Source organism: Lactuca serriola, chromosome 2, assembly GCF_051521515.1.
Source record: "Lactuca serriola cultivar US96UC23 chromosome 2, Lser_US96UC23_V15, whole genome shotgun sequence".
Taxonomy (NCBI): Eukaryota; Viridiplantae; Streptophyta; class Magnoliopsida; order Asterales; family Asteraceae; genus Lactuca; species Lactuca serriola.
Window position 1 is genome coordinate 188485159 of NC_136409.1, and position 18143 is coordinate 188503301.

General features: G+C 37.4%; 1 protein-coding gene across 1 annotated transcript; it reads left to right on the plus strand.

Annotated features, from left to right (window-relative positions):
• The first annotated feature begins 11850 nt into the window (after nt 1–11850).
• Nucleotides 11851–13915, plus strand: LOC145087813 (mitochondrial import receptor subunit TOM20-like). Its single transcript, XM_079025888.1, has 6 exons — nt 11851–12087; nt 12213–12291; nt 12450–12619; nt 12823–12870; nt 13322–13432; nt 13523–13915. The coding sequence occupies exons 1-6, from the start codon at nt 11992–11994 to the stop codon at nt 13646–13648; spliced, it is 630 nt and encodes a 209-aa protein (XP_078882014.1). The 5' UTR covers nt 11851–11991; the 3' UTR covers nt 13649–13915.
• Nucleotides 13916–18143: the final 4228 nt, after the last annotated feature.

The following is an 18143-nucleotide window of genomic DNA, read 5'->3' on the forward strand; positions in this document are numbered from 1 at the left end:
AATCCATGCACAAGAGGGTTTTGGGTGGAAATGAGCCAAGGAACAACTTAATACCTTCAGAAAGTGATCCACAGAAGTAGAACTTGAATCCTCACGGGCCCTTTTGCTTCCTCTAGCTTGTTTCCTCAAGTGCTTCCTTCACCAAACCCCTCCTTCAAGCTTAAAATCACCAAGAAACACACTCACACTCGAATCAGGGTTTTTGGGAGGTAAAGAGCTGTAAAGGGGAGGCTAGGGGAGGCTAATGACCCTTTAAATAGGGTGCAAGGCCCCGAAATCTAGGGTTTCATCTGCCAACATCTACTCGTCGAGTCCCATAATGAACTCGACGAGTAGGTCATTAAACTTCGCGGACAAACCCGCTACTACTCGACGACTAGGGAGGCCAACTCGTCGAGTAGGTTCTCAAAATCCAAACCAAAATATCATTATTAATACCTGAGGATCAGGGTGTTACAAATCTCCCCCACTTGAATTAGGCTTCGTCCTCGAAGCCTGCTTGTCCAAACAACTCCGGGTAGAAACCTCGCATTTCATCTTCCGATTCCCAGGTCCATTCGGAACCCTTTCGGTGCTGCCATTGCACCTTTACCAACTTCACTTCTTTATTACGGAGCTTCCTCGTCTTCTTTTCTAGGATCGCAACTGGTCTCTCGACATAATTCAGGCTCCCATCCAACTGAATGTTGTCTAAGGATATGACTAAAGACTCGTCGGCAACACACTTCCAGAGCTGAGACACATGGAAGGTGTTGTGAATATGACTAAGCTCCTCTGGGAGCTCTAAACGATATGCCACCCTGCCCACCCGGGCTATGATCCTGAACGAGCCTATGAACCGAGGCCCCAATTTGCCCCTCTTGCGGAACCGGATAATCCCTTTCCAGAGTGACACCTTCAGTAAGACAAAGTCTCTTTCTTGAAATTCGAGGTCTGACTGCCGTCGGTTCACATAACTCTTCTGGCGACTCTGCGTGACTCGCAATCGGTCACGCACCTGCTGAATCAGTCCGGTGGTCTTGAGTACCACCTTCGTGCTCCCCAAAACTCGATGCCCAACCTCATCCCAACACACTGGGGTCCCGCACCTCCGTCCATATAACATCTCAAATGGTGCTCGGTCGATACTGGCATAATAACTGTTATTGTACGAAAACTCTGCCAGTGGGAGGTATGTATCCCAACTCCCTCCGAAATCCAGCACACATGCCCGCAACATATCCTCCAGTGTCTTGATTGTCCTCTCACTTTGGCCGTCGGTATGGGGGTGATATGTCATACTAAAATGCAGCTGGGTACCCAGTTCCTCGTGGAACTTCTTCCAAAACCTAGATGTAAACCGAACATCCCTATCTGAAGCCACTGATACCGGCACTCCGTGCCTAGCCACCACCTATCGAACATAAATGTCCGCCAACTTCTCTGCATATATACTCTCGGAGATCGGAATGAAGTGAGCACTCTTCGTCAGTCTATCCTCGATCACCCATATGGCATTTACTCCCCTTGCTATCTGCGGTTGCTTTGTGATGAAGTCCATAGTGATCTCTTCCCACTTCCACATGGGAATAGGTAATGGTTGAACCTTACCATGAGGTCGCTGGTGCTCGACCTTGACCTTCCTGTAGGTTAAGCATCGCTCCACATACCCGGCGATCTCTCGCTTCATGCAGGGCCACCAATAGCTCATTCTCAAATCCCTATACATTTTTGTTGCACCTGGGTGTATAGAAAATTTGGACTTATGCGCCTCCTCTAACAATCTCTGCCTCACTCCCCCTGACATCGGCACCCATACTCGGCCACACTGCGTCAACAAGCCACGACTATCCTTAACAAACAAAGGACACTGCCCCCGAATTCTTTCCAATTTCCAGTTCTCTTTCTTCACCCCCTCGACCTGAGCCTCTCGAATCATGTCTATCAAGGGTGGACTTACCGTCACCCTCATACAAATACCCTTGATCGGCGACCCTGTCGCTTTGTGACTCAATGCATCGGCCACCACATTGGCCTTCCCTGGATGGTATAGGATCTCGCAGTCATAGTCCTTTAGCACATCCAACCATCTCCTCTGTCACATATTCAGGTTCTGTTGGTCCATCAAATACTTCAGACTCTTGTGATCGGTATACACAACGAATCTCACCCCATATAAATAGTGCCTCCAAATCTTGAGGGCAAACACCACTGCCCCCAACTCCAGGTCATGCGTGGGGTAATTTGCCTCGTGAGGCTTCAACTGCCTCGAGGCATATGCGATCACGTGTCCCCTCTACATCAGTACCACACCCAACCTTGAAATCGATGCATCACAATATACCACGAAATCGTCCAATCCCTCGGGCAATACTAGGATCGGAGCCTCACATAACCTCTGCCTCAGGGTCTCAAAAGCCCTCTGCTGATCATCACTCCATCGAAAAGCCACATTCTTGTTGGTCAAATGGGTCAATGGCACAGTAGTCTTGGAGAAATCTTGGATAAATCTCCGATAATAACCCGCTAAGCCCAAGAAGCTACGAATCTCCAAGGCATTCCTTGGTACTTCCCATCGCATCACATCCTCCACCTTCGTTGGGTAAACTGAAATACCCTCTTGATTGATGACATGACCCAAAAACTACACTTCCCACAACCAAAAGTCACACTTGGAGAACTTCGCATACAGCTTCTCCGTCCTCAAGGTCTCCAGCACCTCTCTCAAATGTTGCTCGTGTTGTTCCCTGGTCTTGGAGTAGACCATGATATCATCAATAAAAATGATCACCAACTGATCTAACATCGGCCTGCACACCCGGTTCATGAGATCCATGAACGCGGCTGGAGCATTAGTGAGATCGAATGGCATCACCACGAACTCGTAATGCCATAACGAGTCCTGAAAGCTGTCTTTGGTATATCCTCATCCCGAATCCTCATTTGATGATACCCTGATCGGAGATCAATCTTAGAGAACCATGATGCTCCCTGAAGCTGATCAAACAAGTCGTCAATCCTAGGCAAAGGATAACGGTTCTTCACCGTCAGCTTATTCAGCTCTCTGTAATCGATGCACATCCTGTGCGACCCGTCCTTCTTTTTCACGAAAAGGATCGGAGCTCCCCACGGAGAACTACTCGGACGGATGAACCCTCGATCTAGTAGCTCTTGAAGTTGTGCAGATAATTCCTGCATCTCGGGTGGCGCCAACCGATATGGTGCCTTTGCTATTGGGATGACACCTAGTACCAGGTCAATACGAAACTCCACCTGCCTCTTCGGAGGCACTCCGGGTAATTCTTCGGGAAAAATGTCCCGAAAATCCCGCACCACTGGTACACTATCGATATCCGTCACTGCCTCCACTCGCGTATATGAAACATAGGCCAAAAATCCCATGCACCCCTGCTGCAGAAACCTCCTCGCCCTCACAGCTGAACAAAAGGTCGGGCCCTGCATGGTCCTCTCGCCGTGGATAACCAATTCTCCCCCCTTGGGGTTCGAACCTGGACTAACTGCCGCTCACAATCGATCATGGCCCCATTGTCCCCCAACCAGTCCATCCCAATAATCACATTCAATCCTCGCAATGGTTTAGGAACGAAATCAACATGAAACCTTTCGCCGTACACATTCAGGACACAGTCCTGACACACCCTCGCAGCACTCATGGTGCGATCATTTGCAATCTCCACCTCGAGCGGGGTATCCAGAGTCCCCGGTGCGTCTCGGAATTTCTTGCTAAGCGCAAGAGACACAAAAGATCGGGTAGCCCCCGAATCGAATAAGACATGGGCCGTCATACCATTGACCAGAAAGGTCCCTATACAAAGCATAATAAGCATACATACAAACCATTTAACATAAAAGAGACAGAGGATAATGAACACATACCAGCCACAATGTCTGGCGCGGCCCGAGCCTCCTCGGTAGTCAGCTGGAATGCGCGGCTCTTCACCGCTGGAGCTTCCGCCTTAGGGCGGCCATCAGTAATCCTCATAGTGGCGGGCGCAGGCGCTGCCACAGGTCCTCCTCCTCCTCCTTGCAACCTCGGACAATCGGCCTTTTTATGGGTTGTCTCGTTGCAGTGAAAGCATATCAAACCCTTATTATGGCAATCCTTACTCAAGTGGCCCTGCTGGCCACATGAGTAGCATCCTGACATCCCGGCTGTCCGACAAGCCCCATCATGAAATCTCCTGCACTTGGCACACTGGCCCCGGCCCTGTTGGCCCTTACTCGAAGAATCAGAGGTCTTAGGTTTTTTAGCCTAAGCCCCCGCTGCCTGAACCTGCTCAGTCTTCTGCTTCGTGCGGGACTCCAACTCCATCTCCCTCTCACGGGCCTTATCAACCATCTCATTCAGGGTTTTGCACCCTGTAAAGCTCACAAATTCATGTATGTCCTCTCTCAGCTAAGGTTCTAAAAGGCGTGAGGCGTGGCGTGGCGGCAAGGCCAAGCCTCAAGCTTAACGAGTTATGGCGAGCCATGGCGTTTTTCAAGGCGTGACGTAAGGCGACGATTTTGTATTAATTTATAATTATATTACCGTATAAATATAAATTTATATCAAATATACCTAGTATTTAGAAGTGTTATATCAACAACTAATAACATAAAGTTAATAAAAAACACAATACTTGTATGTCCGATTAGAAAATGTATAAAAAATAGCAAAAAAACGTGTCTCAAACGAAAAAACACGCGCCATAACGCGCCATGGCATGCCATATCACGCCTTGCCACGCGCTACGCCTGACAGCAACGTTATGAAGCTTTTCGTAATGGCGACGCCGCACCTCACGCCATGGCGCACCTTTTAGAACACTGCTCTCAGCATAGAGTGATATCGGGTCCTCCTCATGTCCTCATCTGTCGCATACTGAAAGGATCAACAAATCTCGCTCTCGAAACTTAGCGGTGATCTCTGCCACAGTATCAGTAGTCTGCTGTAAATCATGAAACTCCCTCACCATCCGTTGCACCTCAATAGGTGGTGCAAACTCCTGATCGAATCGTCGTACAAACTCGGCTCATGACATGTCAGCCACACCAGCTGCTCCCACATGACTAGTAATCTCGCCCCACTAATCTCGGGCCCTGTCCCTCAGCATACATGAAGAAAATCCAACCTTTGCCTCCTTCGGACAAGAACTCGTGCGCTGGGCATTCTCAATGTCCGCCACCCAGCGTTTGCTCACAATGGGATCCCTGACCCTAGAAAACTCCAGAGCTCTGCATGCCTTGAACTCCCTAAACAAGGGGGTTCGAGCTCCACCCTGGCCCGCAGAAATATCGGCCCTGAATGCTCTAAGTCTCTCCTCCATGATCTCCATCATACCCTCCTTGACCGTCCCAAAGATGATTGGGGTAGCGTCAAGGATGCCCCTCGTAACCTCGGCCGCAATCAGCTCACACAGCCTCTCATCGATACCATCAGTAGGGCCGCTTGACCCAGCCCCGGATCCCGATCCCGATCCTGATCCCGATCGCGTAACCACCATGTTGGACTGTCATAAAACATAATTATCAGGATACATATAATGAGGTTACTTCCATACCGTTTTCCTTTGGAATTCTCAGGTAGAACATGGGTTTGGGTATGGGTCATGTGCTTCCAGTAGTACGGGCCCAATACTACCTTCCACACATACTCGTACCTTACCCTGCTGCTTTACCTGGTACCTCCAAATCTATCCACATAAACCATGACTCACAACTCTCGCATGAATCAAACTCGGACACCCTATGGTTGTCCTACTCATAACAGTCAAACCAATCACTACAGGTTGCTTTTAGGCATGCAAATTATACACATAAAGGATCAAATAGGCTAAATCAATCATTTTGAGGCTATCAGCTCCTAACCGTATATAATTTTAAAACATACACTTAGCAATTCCATATAATCGACAAAGCTCACTATCATATAACATGGCTATTCAACTTGGGAAACTACTTACTTGGCTCGGCTGATCACGCGTGTTGCACTCTCCTCCTTTGGCTTAAAAAAAATCCTTTTTAGGTTACTTTTGAAAACATTTTACCACTTCCTTAGTTTGAGTCCCGACACACCCGGGAATGTGTCCGAATCCCTCAAACCAAGACTCTGATACCAACTTGTAACGACCCAATTTTTACCAATAATTTTTTTCATTTTTAATTAATCACACAAATCCCATAATCCATAAATTTCCAAACCATTTGTTTTCCAATTCACAATTATTACAATTTCATTGTACTTTTTGAAAACATCAGAGAGTCCTAAACACACAAAAAGAGAGGTAGAGTGCATGCCACGTCATCACGCCTTGCCTTTGCCCTTAGGCTCTGAAGTACCTGAAACAATCAACAACCTGTTAGCGAAATGCTTAGTGAGTTCCCCAGAGCATACCACACACACACACAAACCACATATCATATATCATGTTAGCTATAAAAGCTACACACATATCACGTAAGCCATACATACATGAAACCTGTGAGAATGTCATGGGCTACCCCACATGGTCTTTACCTAGGACTGCCATAGGCTCCCCCACATGGCCTTACATCCAATGCCATGGGCTACCCCACATGGTCTTACATCCAATGCCACGGGCTTCCCCCGGGGTCTTCATACAAAACATGCAATCACATAACAAAACACAGAATGTCTAACACATATATCATAATCACATAATGAGCCGGCCTTGGTGCCTTAGACCTATAGGTATGGTGAAAAGACTCACCTGTCATGAATGCTAAACTGACACTTTGCGACCAAATATACCCCACGGGCTGCTCCACTCAACTGCCTAAAAAGTATCATACAATATCCAGTCATTTCCCCAAAGTCCATCCTGCTCAACTACAACCAAGATCAAGTCAACGGTCCATGTTGACCCTAACTCACCGAGTACAACTAGTGACTCGCCGAGTTTCCCGGGATAACATCTACTCGCCGAGTCATCGAGGTGTCTCGTCGAGTTCATACGGTCTTGATTGATAATCTAAGGTCATTTGTCGAGTTTCCTTGCTTGACACTCGACACGTCTACGAACATCCAACAATTGGGGGAATCTTACTCGACTCGCCGAGTTGTTCCTTCAACTCGTCGAGTTCTAGGTAATCTTCATCCGGCTCGCCGAGTTGTTCATCCAACTTGTCGAGTTCATAGTAATATTCATCGGGCTCGTCGAGTTGTTCATCCAACTCGTCGAGTCCATGCATGCCTTCATATGACTCGCCGAATCGCCCCCTGCGACTCGCCGAGTCCTATCAAATCTCAAGCCATACACACTCTTTTGAGCCATGGAATGCTTCCAAATTACAGATCTAGGCTCCTAAGGCATGCTTTCCATGTAAAGTTACAAACTTTACGTGCATGCAAGGCTTTAAGGCCCTAAAATAGCAAATCTAAGCTTGGAATGGAGTCATACACTTGAGGGGAGGCACATGCTAAGCTCAACTGATAACTTTATGCATCTCAAGGCCAAAAGGAGTCCAGATATGAAGTTACAATTTCAGATCTTGGCTTAAACACAAAAGCCCTTTCTTAGAATCCATGCGCAAGAGGGTTTTGGGTGGAAATGAGCCAAGGAACAACTTAATACCTTCAGAAAGTGCTCCACAGAAGTAGATCTTGAATCCTCACGAGCCCTTTTGCTTCATCTAGTTTGTTTCCTCAAGTGCTTCCTTCACCAAATCCCTCCTTCAAGCTTAAAATCACCAAGAAACACACTCACACTTGAATAAGGGTTTTTGGGAGGTAAAGAGCTGTAAAGGGGAGGCTAGGGGAGGCTAATGACCCTTTAAAGGGTGCAAGGACCCGAAATCTAGGGTTTCATCTGCTAGCATCTACTCGTCGAGTCCCATAATGAACTCGTTGAGTAGGTCAATAAACTTCGCGGACAAACCCGCTACTACTCGACGAGTAGGGAGGCCAAATTGTCGAGTAGGTTCTCAAAATCCAAACCAAAATATCATTATTAATATCTGAGGATCAGGGTGTTACATGTTTCATAGTCCCTTAGGGTGTCACTTATCATGATTAATTGTATTATACACTAATTATATCCACACATGTATCGTTATATGTTAAATATGGTCCGTTTGTGCTCGAGGCTGCACTTGACACTCAACATCCCTAACGATCTTACATTCGAATCGCACGTCAAACGGTGAGTTCATACCCTTACGTTTTTTTTTTCTTCGAGTTTTCATGTTTTCAAGGGGGAATACAAGCAAACGTACAAGGAAACTTGTGCTCAAAATATATTATTTTTGTTTAAGTTAATAATATTTTCAGTATGCTTTTAACATGGAAAACAGTTTTTACCAAACGATTAAGAAATCAGCTCGTAGAAACAGTTTTCAAAACCAGGGTAACGAACATGTGAATCATGTAGTAAAATGTATTATTCTATAAAGGATTCATGCAAATCATAAACATGATTTCCAGTATTATTACTTGTAAATTTGTTAGTCTAAGTTGGAGACACGTCCTTGGTAACACTCTCACAGAATCAGAGTGTAGGACTATCACTTGTAACTAGAATCTCTTGTAGGGAGAGCGTGACTATTGTGTATAGGTCTATACGAGACTGACTATCCCGAACCTCGCTGCTAGCTACAGTGGGACCGACAGGTCTACGGGTGACAAAGTCATAAAGGATACTGGCCCCGATACGTGCCATATCAAGTTAATGTATGGTTATAAAACTCACAACCCATATAACAGAGACTTACTTTTGTAATAAGGAATCAAGTGAACTAACCTCAAAGTAATAACCGATTTGATTACTATTGGGTATTAATAATACCTTCAGGATTTAGTTCACCACGTATTTATTAGTTTTATTTATGTAATAAGGCTAGTATGCTTCACTGGGAGTAACTAGGGTTTTTCAAGGAAACTACGTTTAACGATATAAGTATGGTAGATACTTGTACACTTCATTTTAGAACAGATAACCAACAACCTACTTTTAGGTAAAATATAGGATTTTCCCGGGATAACCCGACCTTTCATAAACGGATTGTTTAACAAGTAACTAACGGGTGTTCATATTCATTCCATGACACCTTGGATTGTACATATCTTGTATGAATCTAGAAGTCATGGAAGGAATGAGTTTTCAAACACACTTTTCATAAGAAAATATAGGATTTTCTTGAGGAACACTTTTCAAAAGGATCAAAGAAACATTTTCCTCCAAAAACTAAATGCTTATGAACTCACTAGCTTTATGCTGATATTCTTTCAAACTGCTTGTATTATCAGGAAATCAGTAGACAGATACTCCTTGGATTTAGTGGAGCCGGAGCAATAAGAGTCATGTCTTTATATTCTACATACTTTTGGTGTATTTAAAAATTAGTTCCAAACTGATGTAAGCACTTTTCATATATATATATATATATATATATATATATATATATATATATATATATATATATATATATATATATATTCATTGTAATTGTTGTGTTACTATGATTGCTATTGTACAATGGTTGTGATGCTAAACATGACGTCCTCCACCGCGGAACGATTCCGTCGTTCCGGTTTCGGGGTGTGACATTGGACTTGTACTTTACTCCATGCTTTTGATCTAGAATTGTGGTATGTTAGAACCAAATTCTTTGTAATTTGTCATGGAATGCTCCACACTTTGTGAATCTATGCATCTTAACTTAAATTCGTATATAAGTTCACACATCCTATCACACTTTTCTTGATTGACTTAGTAATCGTGGATGATAGTTTCTGTTTACATACAAAGGTCAAACTTAAGGCTTCAATCCGATGGTAAATTATGTGTCGGACCATGGTGTTTTTTTAAGTCGAACCATAGCTTTGAGCCGATGACGACTATTGTGCTGAACCATGGTGGCTTTTTAAGTCAAACCATGGGTTTGTACCGATGTATGCCTAACCATGGGGGCTTTTTGAGTCGAACCTTGGCTTTGAGCCAATGGTGACTATTGTGTTGGACCATGATTATGAACCATGGTGACTTTTTAAGTCAAACCATGGCTTCAACCCGATGGTGACTATTGTACCGAACCATGGTGGATTTTTAAGTCGAATCATGGATTTGTGCCGATGATGACTTTTCTGCCAGCCCTTGGTTATGAACCATGGTGGCTTTTTAATTCGAACGATGACTTTGTGTCGATGGTGAGTTTGTGTCAGACCATGGTTATAAACCTTAGAGACCGAAGTTTTGCCTATAAAAAATAAATATGAGCAGATTAATTATTGCTTTATATTTGATGATACAAAACTAACAACCAAGCTAGACTTTGTATTTTTGAAAGTCATTTACCGTAAAAAATGAGAATATTATATATATATATATATATATATATATATATATATATATATATATATATATATATATATATATATATCTTTTAAACTTTTAAATTACGTACATATCCTTATAAAACCTATAAAATCACACACACACACACACACACATATATATATATATATATATATATATATATATATATATATCTAAATATTTAATTTAATTATATTTAATATATTAAAAAAAATAAAACACTATCTTTAAATTGATTTATTATTATTATAAATATAATTAACTTGTAATATTACAATATTATTTTTCTCATACACTGTTATTCTCAATCTGTTTACTTTATGGATCCTTATAAAATATTGACACCTACATTGAAATTAATTATTATTATTATTATTATTATTATTATTATTATTATTATTATAACTAAAGAACCAAAGGAATAACAAAATTGTTTAGAAGAGAGTAATCCTAGGCCTCGTAAATCGATTATAGGAGATGAAACATATTATTTGGCATACGATTAAAAATATACAATCAATAGTGTTTGTTAATCGATTATGTAGAATATGAAAGTATTGATAACCATATTGTGAATAAGGAGATCAATTATAGGAGAGATTATAAATACATATTTTAGTAATTTAGCTATAATTTAATTTACAAATATTGTTTTTAATTTTTAAATATATTAATTATCATTCATTATATATTTTGATGTATATGTGAATTTATAATTTGATAAGGATATACATGTAATTTATGTTTTACAATGTAATTATACAAGTTTATAAGAGCATCTCCAACTCATCCTCAAATTTAATTTTTTTTCTCATTTCTTTCTCTATTCTTTTCCAGCGTTACCCAATATTTATCTCCATTTTGGGAGATACAAATATTTAATATTTGTAACATTATGTTATATACTAATTTATATTAATTAATCATAAATATAGACTTTAATATTTATTTATTTAATTCATATAAAAAATTAAATATATACTAAATACTTGAACACAATAACATAATTTATAAAACATAGTAATTGAATATGAATATGATTTTAATATATTTATTATAAATATAATCTTATTTATTAATTACTTATTTATGATTAATTAATAATTAATTTAAACTTATTATATATAAATATTTTATTTTTATTTATGATAATAAAATTTATAATATTATTGTATTTAAAAAATATAATATATATATATATATATATATATATTTGTTAAAAGCTAATTATTAGATGTGTATTGATAATATATATAAGTTAAAAAAATGAAATATTTTAGGAATATATTTTTTTGGGGTAAAATTAAGATAAAAGTGGAGTAGGGTTGAATGTTTTTTTAGTTTATTTATGGGAAAAAAATAATAAAGATGGGTTGAAGATGGTTTAAGGATATTAAAGAAAAAAAACAGTAAGCATCAAATTAACAATTTTATGTATTATGATAGATTAAATTCTGATTTTTGAAACGTATTTTAATCATCAAAATTAATTTAAAAAAGGGCAAAAAAGTAGTAGCTATCCAAATTTCTTTTTTTTCGGCAAAAGCGGTTGAACTTGAACATTTGTCGCAGATTTGCGCCCAAGGTGATAACCAAAAGGATCCTCGTGCACACAACCTACAGGCTACAGATAGTAGTTAACTCTCTGGGGAGAAGGAGAGATCAGACGTCAACGATGGAAATGCAAATGGACTTCGATCGCCTTCTCCTTTTCGAGCATGCTCGCCGGAATGCCGAAGCCACATATGCCCAAAATCCTCTCGATACTGAGGTTAGGGTTCGCGCACCACGTGTTAATTGTATCTTCACGTTTCTATGTATTCCTGTTTTTTTTTTCGATGCTCGTTCAATAAAACCGTCTGATTTCTGTGTCTCCTTGTTTCTCGATTTGCGTAGAATCTAACCAGATGGGGAGGGGCTTTGCTTGAATTGTCGGCATTCCAGAGTGTAGAGGAGTCGAGGACTATGATTAAAGGTAAGCAATGTGATTTTCATATTTATTTTGGAGTTGATTTGGTTATGTGGTTTTCTTAAAGCATGGTAAAATAAAGTGCCCTAATTTGTATGGAATTAATGTTTTTGCTAGGTTTTGATTTCTATTCGTTTTGAGCTTGTTAAGTTTTTATTCTACAGATGCTATATCGAAACTCGATGAAGCATTGTCTATCGACCCAAACAAACATGACACATTGTGGTGCATGGGTAATGCTCAAACTTCTTATGCCTTTTTGACTCCTGACAAAGATGCAGCCAAAAGTTATTTTGATTCGGCTTATACTTACTTTCAGAAGGCAATTGACGAGGCAAGTTTCATCTGTACAAATGGTTGCAAAATATACAGTTTCATAAGTGTTCAGTTACTGAACACTCTCATTAGTTTTATCTATATTTGCTTTATATACACTATCATGCATGTATAATAACCCCGAGATCATGCACCATTCAGTTATGTCTTCTTTTCTATTTGGTGTCAGCAGTTGAATTGATTAATTATTGCCTGTTGCAGGATCCAGGAAACGAACTTTATCAGAAATCATTTGAAGTGGCTGCAAAGGTATATTCTTGTTCTTGTTCCTCCAAGCTGATATCAAAATCTTTCTAAAGAGTTTGAGTTTATTTTAGCATTTTTTTAGACTAAATTACATGTTTGGTCCCTAACATTTGGTCAAATACAAACACCTTTGGTCCAACTATCATGATTTTTGCAAGTTTGGTCTCTATTTCAAACTAAATCAGTACCTTTGGTCCCTCAAACTAACCCAGGTAGTTTCCTACGATTAACCCTCATGTGATGTGCACATGAGGGTAAAACAGTCATTTGCCTATATCTATCTCTCTCTTTCTCAATTTTTTGGACAGCAAGACAATAACTTCAACCTTCTGTCTCACTAAATTTCTCCATCATATCCTTTAAACTTGTGTAGTATCAGACTTGAATCTTGAAACACTGTTGCATATTTCGTATAAAAAAATTCAGTTTGTTTTATAAATTATTGTAATTTCAGGCACCACAATTACACGAAGAGCTCCATAAACAAAATTTCAGTCAACAAATCACGGCCTCAGGGCCAGGGGCTGGAGCAGGTTCATCAACATCTTCCAATGCCAATGCCAGGGTATCATATCTTATCTTGTCTGCAAATGAATAATTTGAGGGCAAAAATGTCATTTGATGAACATATTGTGTTTGTGTTGATTGATTGCAGGGATTGAAATCACAGAAAAGCTGTGATTTGAAGTATGATATATGTGGATGGGTTATTCTTGCTGTATCCATTGTGGTGTGGATAGGATTTGCAAAAGCTAATGTACCTCCACCTGAGGCTCATTGATATAAAATAAATTTTAGACCATGTCTGGTGGTTTTAACTTATAAGCAGATATGGGATTTGATTTTGGTTAGGATATGGTTCTGATTAAACATTCAATCAACAAATTAATTTGGCATAATTTATTGGTATTTCTAGTATGTTTTATGGACTCTAGTCTCTAGATGATGGTCATATCTTGTAAGGCATTGCTTTGTGAGATGTGAACATGTGGTGTTTGGTTATTATTTGGTGTGGACTTGTTTAAGAAATAAAAAATAATTAAAAGAACCAATGTTTTATTTTGTTAAGTTATATATATATATATATATATATATATATATATATATATATATATATATATATATATATATATATATATAATCATTTTCAAAATGTTGATTGTAGTGTGTTGGAAAAATGTTATAAGTATTCATTTTATTTTCTAAGTGATTTTTAGTTATATTTTATTACTATTTCAAAATTGTGAATGATAACAAAATGATTATTCAAATTTTAAGGTCTTTAAGGCGTGGTCGTGGAAGCTGTAATTTTATTTGTGTAAAAATGTTCATCAGTAGTTGTTAGTTTTTAAAGATATATTGATGATGTTATTGAAGAAAACGATCAAGAAAATATGACACATATTGATGATACATTTAATGAAATTGAAAGGGTAGGTTCTAAAAAACAACACGTTCACCATCATGGCAACATGTTAAGAAATTAAAAGCGAATGGTGAAGATAAAGAATGCAAGTATTGCAAAATAATAATAATGATAATAAAAAAGTTGGGTGCAAGTAGCAAAAATGATACAAAACATTTACTTGTTAATTATGAACGTTGTCTATACAAATCATGTGGAGATATACATCAATCTATCTTGGTGCAAGAACAAAAGAAAGTAGATGATACTTAAGCTGTATCTCAAACTATACTTTTAATGTTGATACTTTAAGGAAAGATTTGACTGAAATGATTATTGTACACGTGTATCCATTTGTCGAAACAACATCAAGAGCGACATAAAAAGTAATTATGATTATGAAAAAGAAAAAACTATGGGTTTGTTAGCATAGAACAATAAGCAGAGTAGTAATTACTACTGATATTTGGACAAGTAAATATAAAAAAAGGTTTATGGCAATTACAACACATTTTATAGATCATAATTGGATTTGTAAAACATAATTATGAAGTATATCATACTTATTAAACTACAGCTATACTTAATTATTATTTATATGTTAATATTAAAATACATATTCTTAAACAAGTTTATCTACGTTCCTTGTTTGCATACATCTGATGCATACATACTTTATGATACTTTGTAATTGGAATCTTGATAGGAAAGTGTCTATTCTTAGTGTTGATAATTCCACCATAAATGATGCAATTATAAGGATATTGTTAGAGAAACTTCCTTTTAAGATCATTAATGATGAATGGTGACTTGTTTCATATGCGTTGTTGTGCATACATTCTTAATCTTATTGTTCAAGATAACTTATCTCTCATTAAAAACAAGGTATATAGAATTAGAGAGAGTGTCTTATACTGGACTGCACCACCTAAGAGGGAGCAAAATTTCCATACATCAGCAGATCAGTTGGAAATACCGTACATGAAAAGTTGATACTTGCAAGATATGGTGGAACTCCATATTTTTGATGTTGAGTGTCGCTATAAGTTACAAAGATGTTTTCAATCGGATAAAGTCTAGAGATCTAAGGTATACATGTTTGCCCACAAACCATGGTTAGGAGTTATCTAGTAAGATTTGTGAAATATTACAATTGTTTTATGAGGTGTCTCTTATGTTCTTTAGTACAAAGTATATTATAACAACTGTTTTTTTTTTTTCCTTTGATATGTGAGATTGGGTACTCTTTGCATGAGTGGACGAAAACCCCTATTGAGGATATTAAGGATATGGCTTCAAAATTTGTTTCTAAGTTTAATAAGTATTGGTCTGTAATTCATTAGATAATGCGAATGACAACGGTTTTAGATCCGTAGAGTTACTTTTTCCTATGCTTTATGGAGAATAGAGGGAAAATATTGAATTTGAAAATTTGGAGGGGTTTGTCAAAACTTTGTTTTTAGAGTATGAATCAAGTAATTCGTCTAACAAAATAAACAATCAAGGTATTGTATTCTTCTTATTGATTATATAATAAGTAGAACATCACCTTAAGTTATTTACATTTTTTTTACTAAACATTAGGTGTTGGTATTTTTTTACTAAACATTAGGTGTTGGTAGTGGTTCATCTTCCTTTAGTTTTGGATTGTCTTCTAGCCATCGTGTTGGATTCAGAAAACTCTTATCGAATATTGCTTCTATTATTAGTAATGATGATGAATGAGGAAGTATATGTGAATTAGATAACTACATGAAGGAGAAGTTGTTGGCTAAAGACAAGAAACTTGATTTGTTGGTGTGGTGGAAAACAAATGGGTTTAAGTATCCGACACTCCAAAGGATAACTAAAGATATATTAGCTATTCATGTTTCTATTGTTGCCTCGTAATCAGTTTTCAACACTAGTGAAAGATTAGTAAGTCCTCATCGTAGTTGACTTCATGCGAAGACATTGGAGACTTTAATGTGTGCTCAGAGTTGGTTGTTAAATGGAATTCAATGTAATAAACTATTTTATATTAATTATATGAATTATTTTTGCATATTAATAATATTTTTGTTAAATTGCTTTTATTTTTTCTTATATACATCAACTTGTTTAGAAGAGACCAAAGCATATTGTTGTTAAGTTGAATTTGATTATGATGTGGAATAGGTAAAGTGACCCTAATAAGAATATTATTTTTATATATTGTTTTTTGTTTGATCATTTTCATCGATGATTTTCTTTAACATTTTGTAGGAATGTACTTTAGTGGAACAACAAGTTTGGATGATTTGCTTTGATTTGAAATTTGTTTTAAATGTAATGTAATAATGTGATGGATTAAGTTTTTCATATTTTGTCCTTGGTTCGTTGGCTTTGCTACGATATCAAACTATTACTAATTTCTATTTGTTTGTATGATTTTATGAACTTAATTCATCTTGTGACTTGTGACCCTTTGAATTTTTTTTTTAATTTTAATTATATATATATATATATATATATATATATATATATATATATATATATATAGAGAGAGAGAGAGAGAGAGTAAATTACTGAAATCGTCCCTATAGTTTGGTTAAAATTGCACATTTGGTCTCTAACTTTTTTTTTTTGCACTTAGATCATCCCTATGGTTTGATTTTGTTGCGTTTTCGTCCCTTACATACATAAAGTTAGGGACCAAACGTGCAATTTTGACCAAACCATAGAGACGAAAAACACAACAAAATCAAACCACAGGGACGATCTGAGTGCAACAAAAAAGTTAGGGACCGAACGTGCAATTTTGACCAAACCATAGGAACGATTTTAGTAATTTACTCACACACACACACACACACACACACACACACACACACACACACACACACACACACATATATATATATATATATATATATATATATATATATATATATATATATATATATAGGAGTTGGATCAAATGAGAACACCAAAAATGTTGAGAACTCGAGAACAAAGTATATTAATTTGTGATTCGATGTATTCATTTGTGGAGAAATGATAAATTTTTACGCCTTTAATTTCAATTTAAGAGAAAAAACATATTCATGTTGATTGTGCGTAAAAATTTATCATTTCTCCACAAATGAATACATGAAATCACAAATGAATATACCTGTTTTCGCGTTCTCAACATTTTAGGTGTTCTCATTTGATCATTTCTCTCTCTCTCTCTCTCTCTCTCTCTCTCTCTCTCTATATATATATATATATATATATATATATATATATATATATATATATATATATATATATATATATATATATAATTGTAGTTTTTTCCAAGAATTTTCACTCTTTGGCATAGTTTTCTGGTTTTGGGTTGGGTTCGGGAAAAAATTTAGCCCCAATAAGATACTTATTGAATATTGATGTGGGATTAGAAAAATTTATGAAGTCGAGTTTAAGATGAAAAACACTACCCGGCCATAAACTCATCCTATCGTCTCTCCTACTATTGGATGTAAATTTACACCTTATAATAGTTAAAATTAAATTTACAATAAATATTAATATATAACCACAGTTTTATGTCTTATAACAACACATTCACATCGGACATTTGAGTGATAAATTTTATATCGTATAACTTGCAATTTACATTTGATAACATTTAATTAACATTTAGTTATCTGATGTGAATCTAATGGTATACAATGTAAATTTGAAGTTATTTACCGTGAATTACATGTTATAAGATGCATATTTCAAAATAAGCACACAAAAGTTGTGTTATATATATGTATAATAATGAAGTTATAATAGTAATTTTATTTTATTTTAGACAAAACTTCAAAAATGGTCCTTGTTTGGTTTTCGAAAATATCAAGTTTAGTCCTTAAGTTTAAAAGAC

Coding starts and splice junctions, on each gene's coding strand:
- LOC145087813 (XM_079025888.1), top strand. CDS start 11,992: ATGGAAATGCAAATGGACTTCGATCGCCTTCTCCTTTTCGAGCATGCT. Junction 12,871..13,321: donor CATTTGAAGTGGCTGCAAAG/GTATATTCTTGT, acceptor TTGTAATTTCAG/GCACCACAATTACACGAAGA. Junction 13,433..13,522: donor CTTCCAATGCCAATGCCAGG/GTATCATATCTT, acceptor GATTGATTGCAG/GGATTGAAATCACAGAAAAG.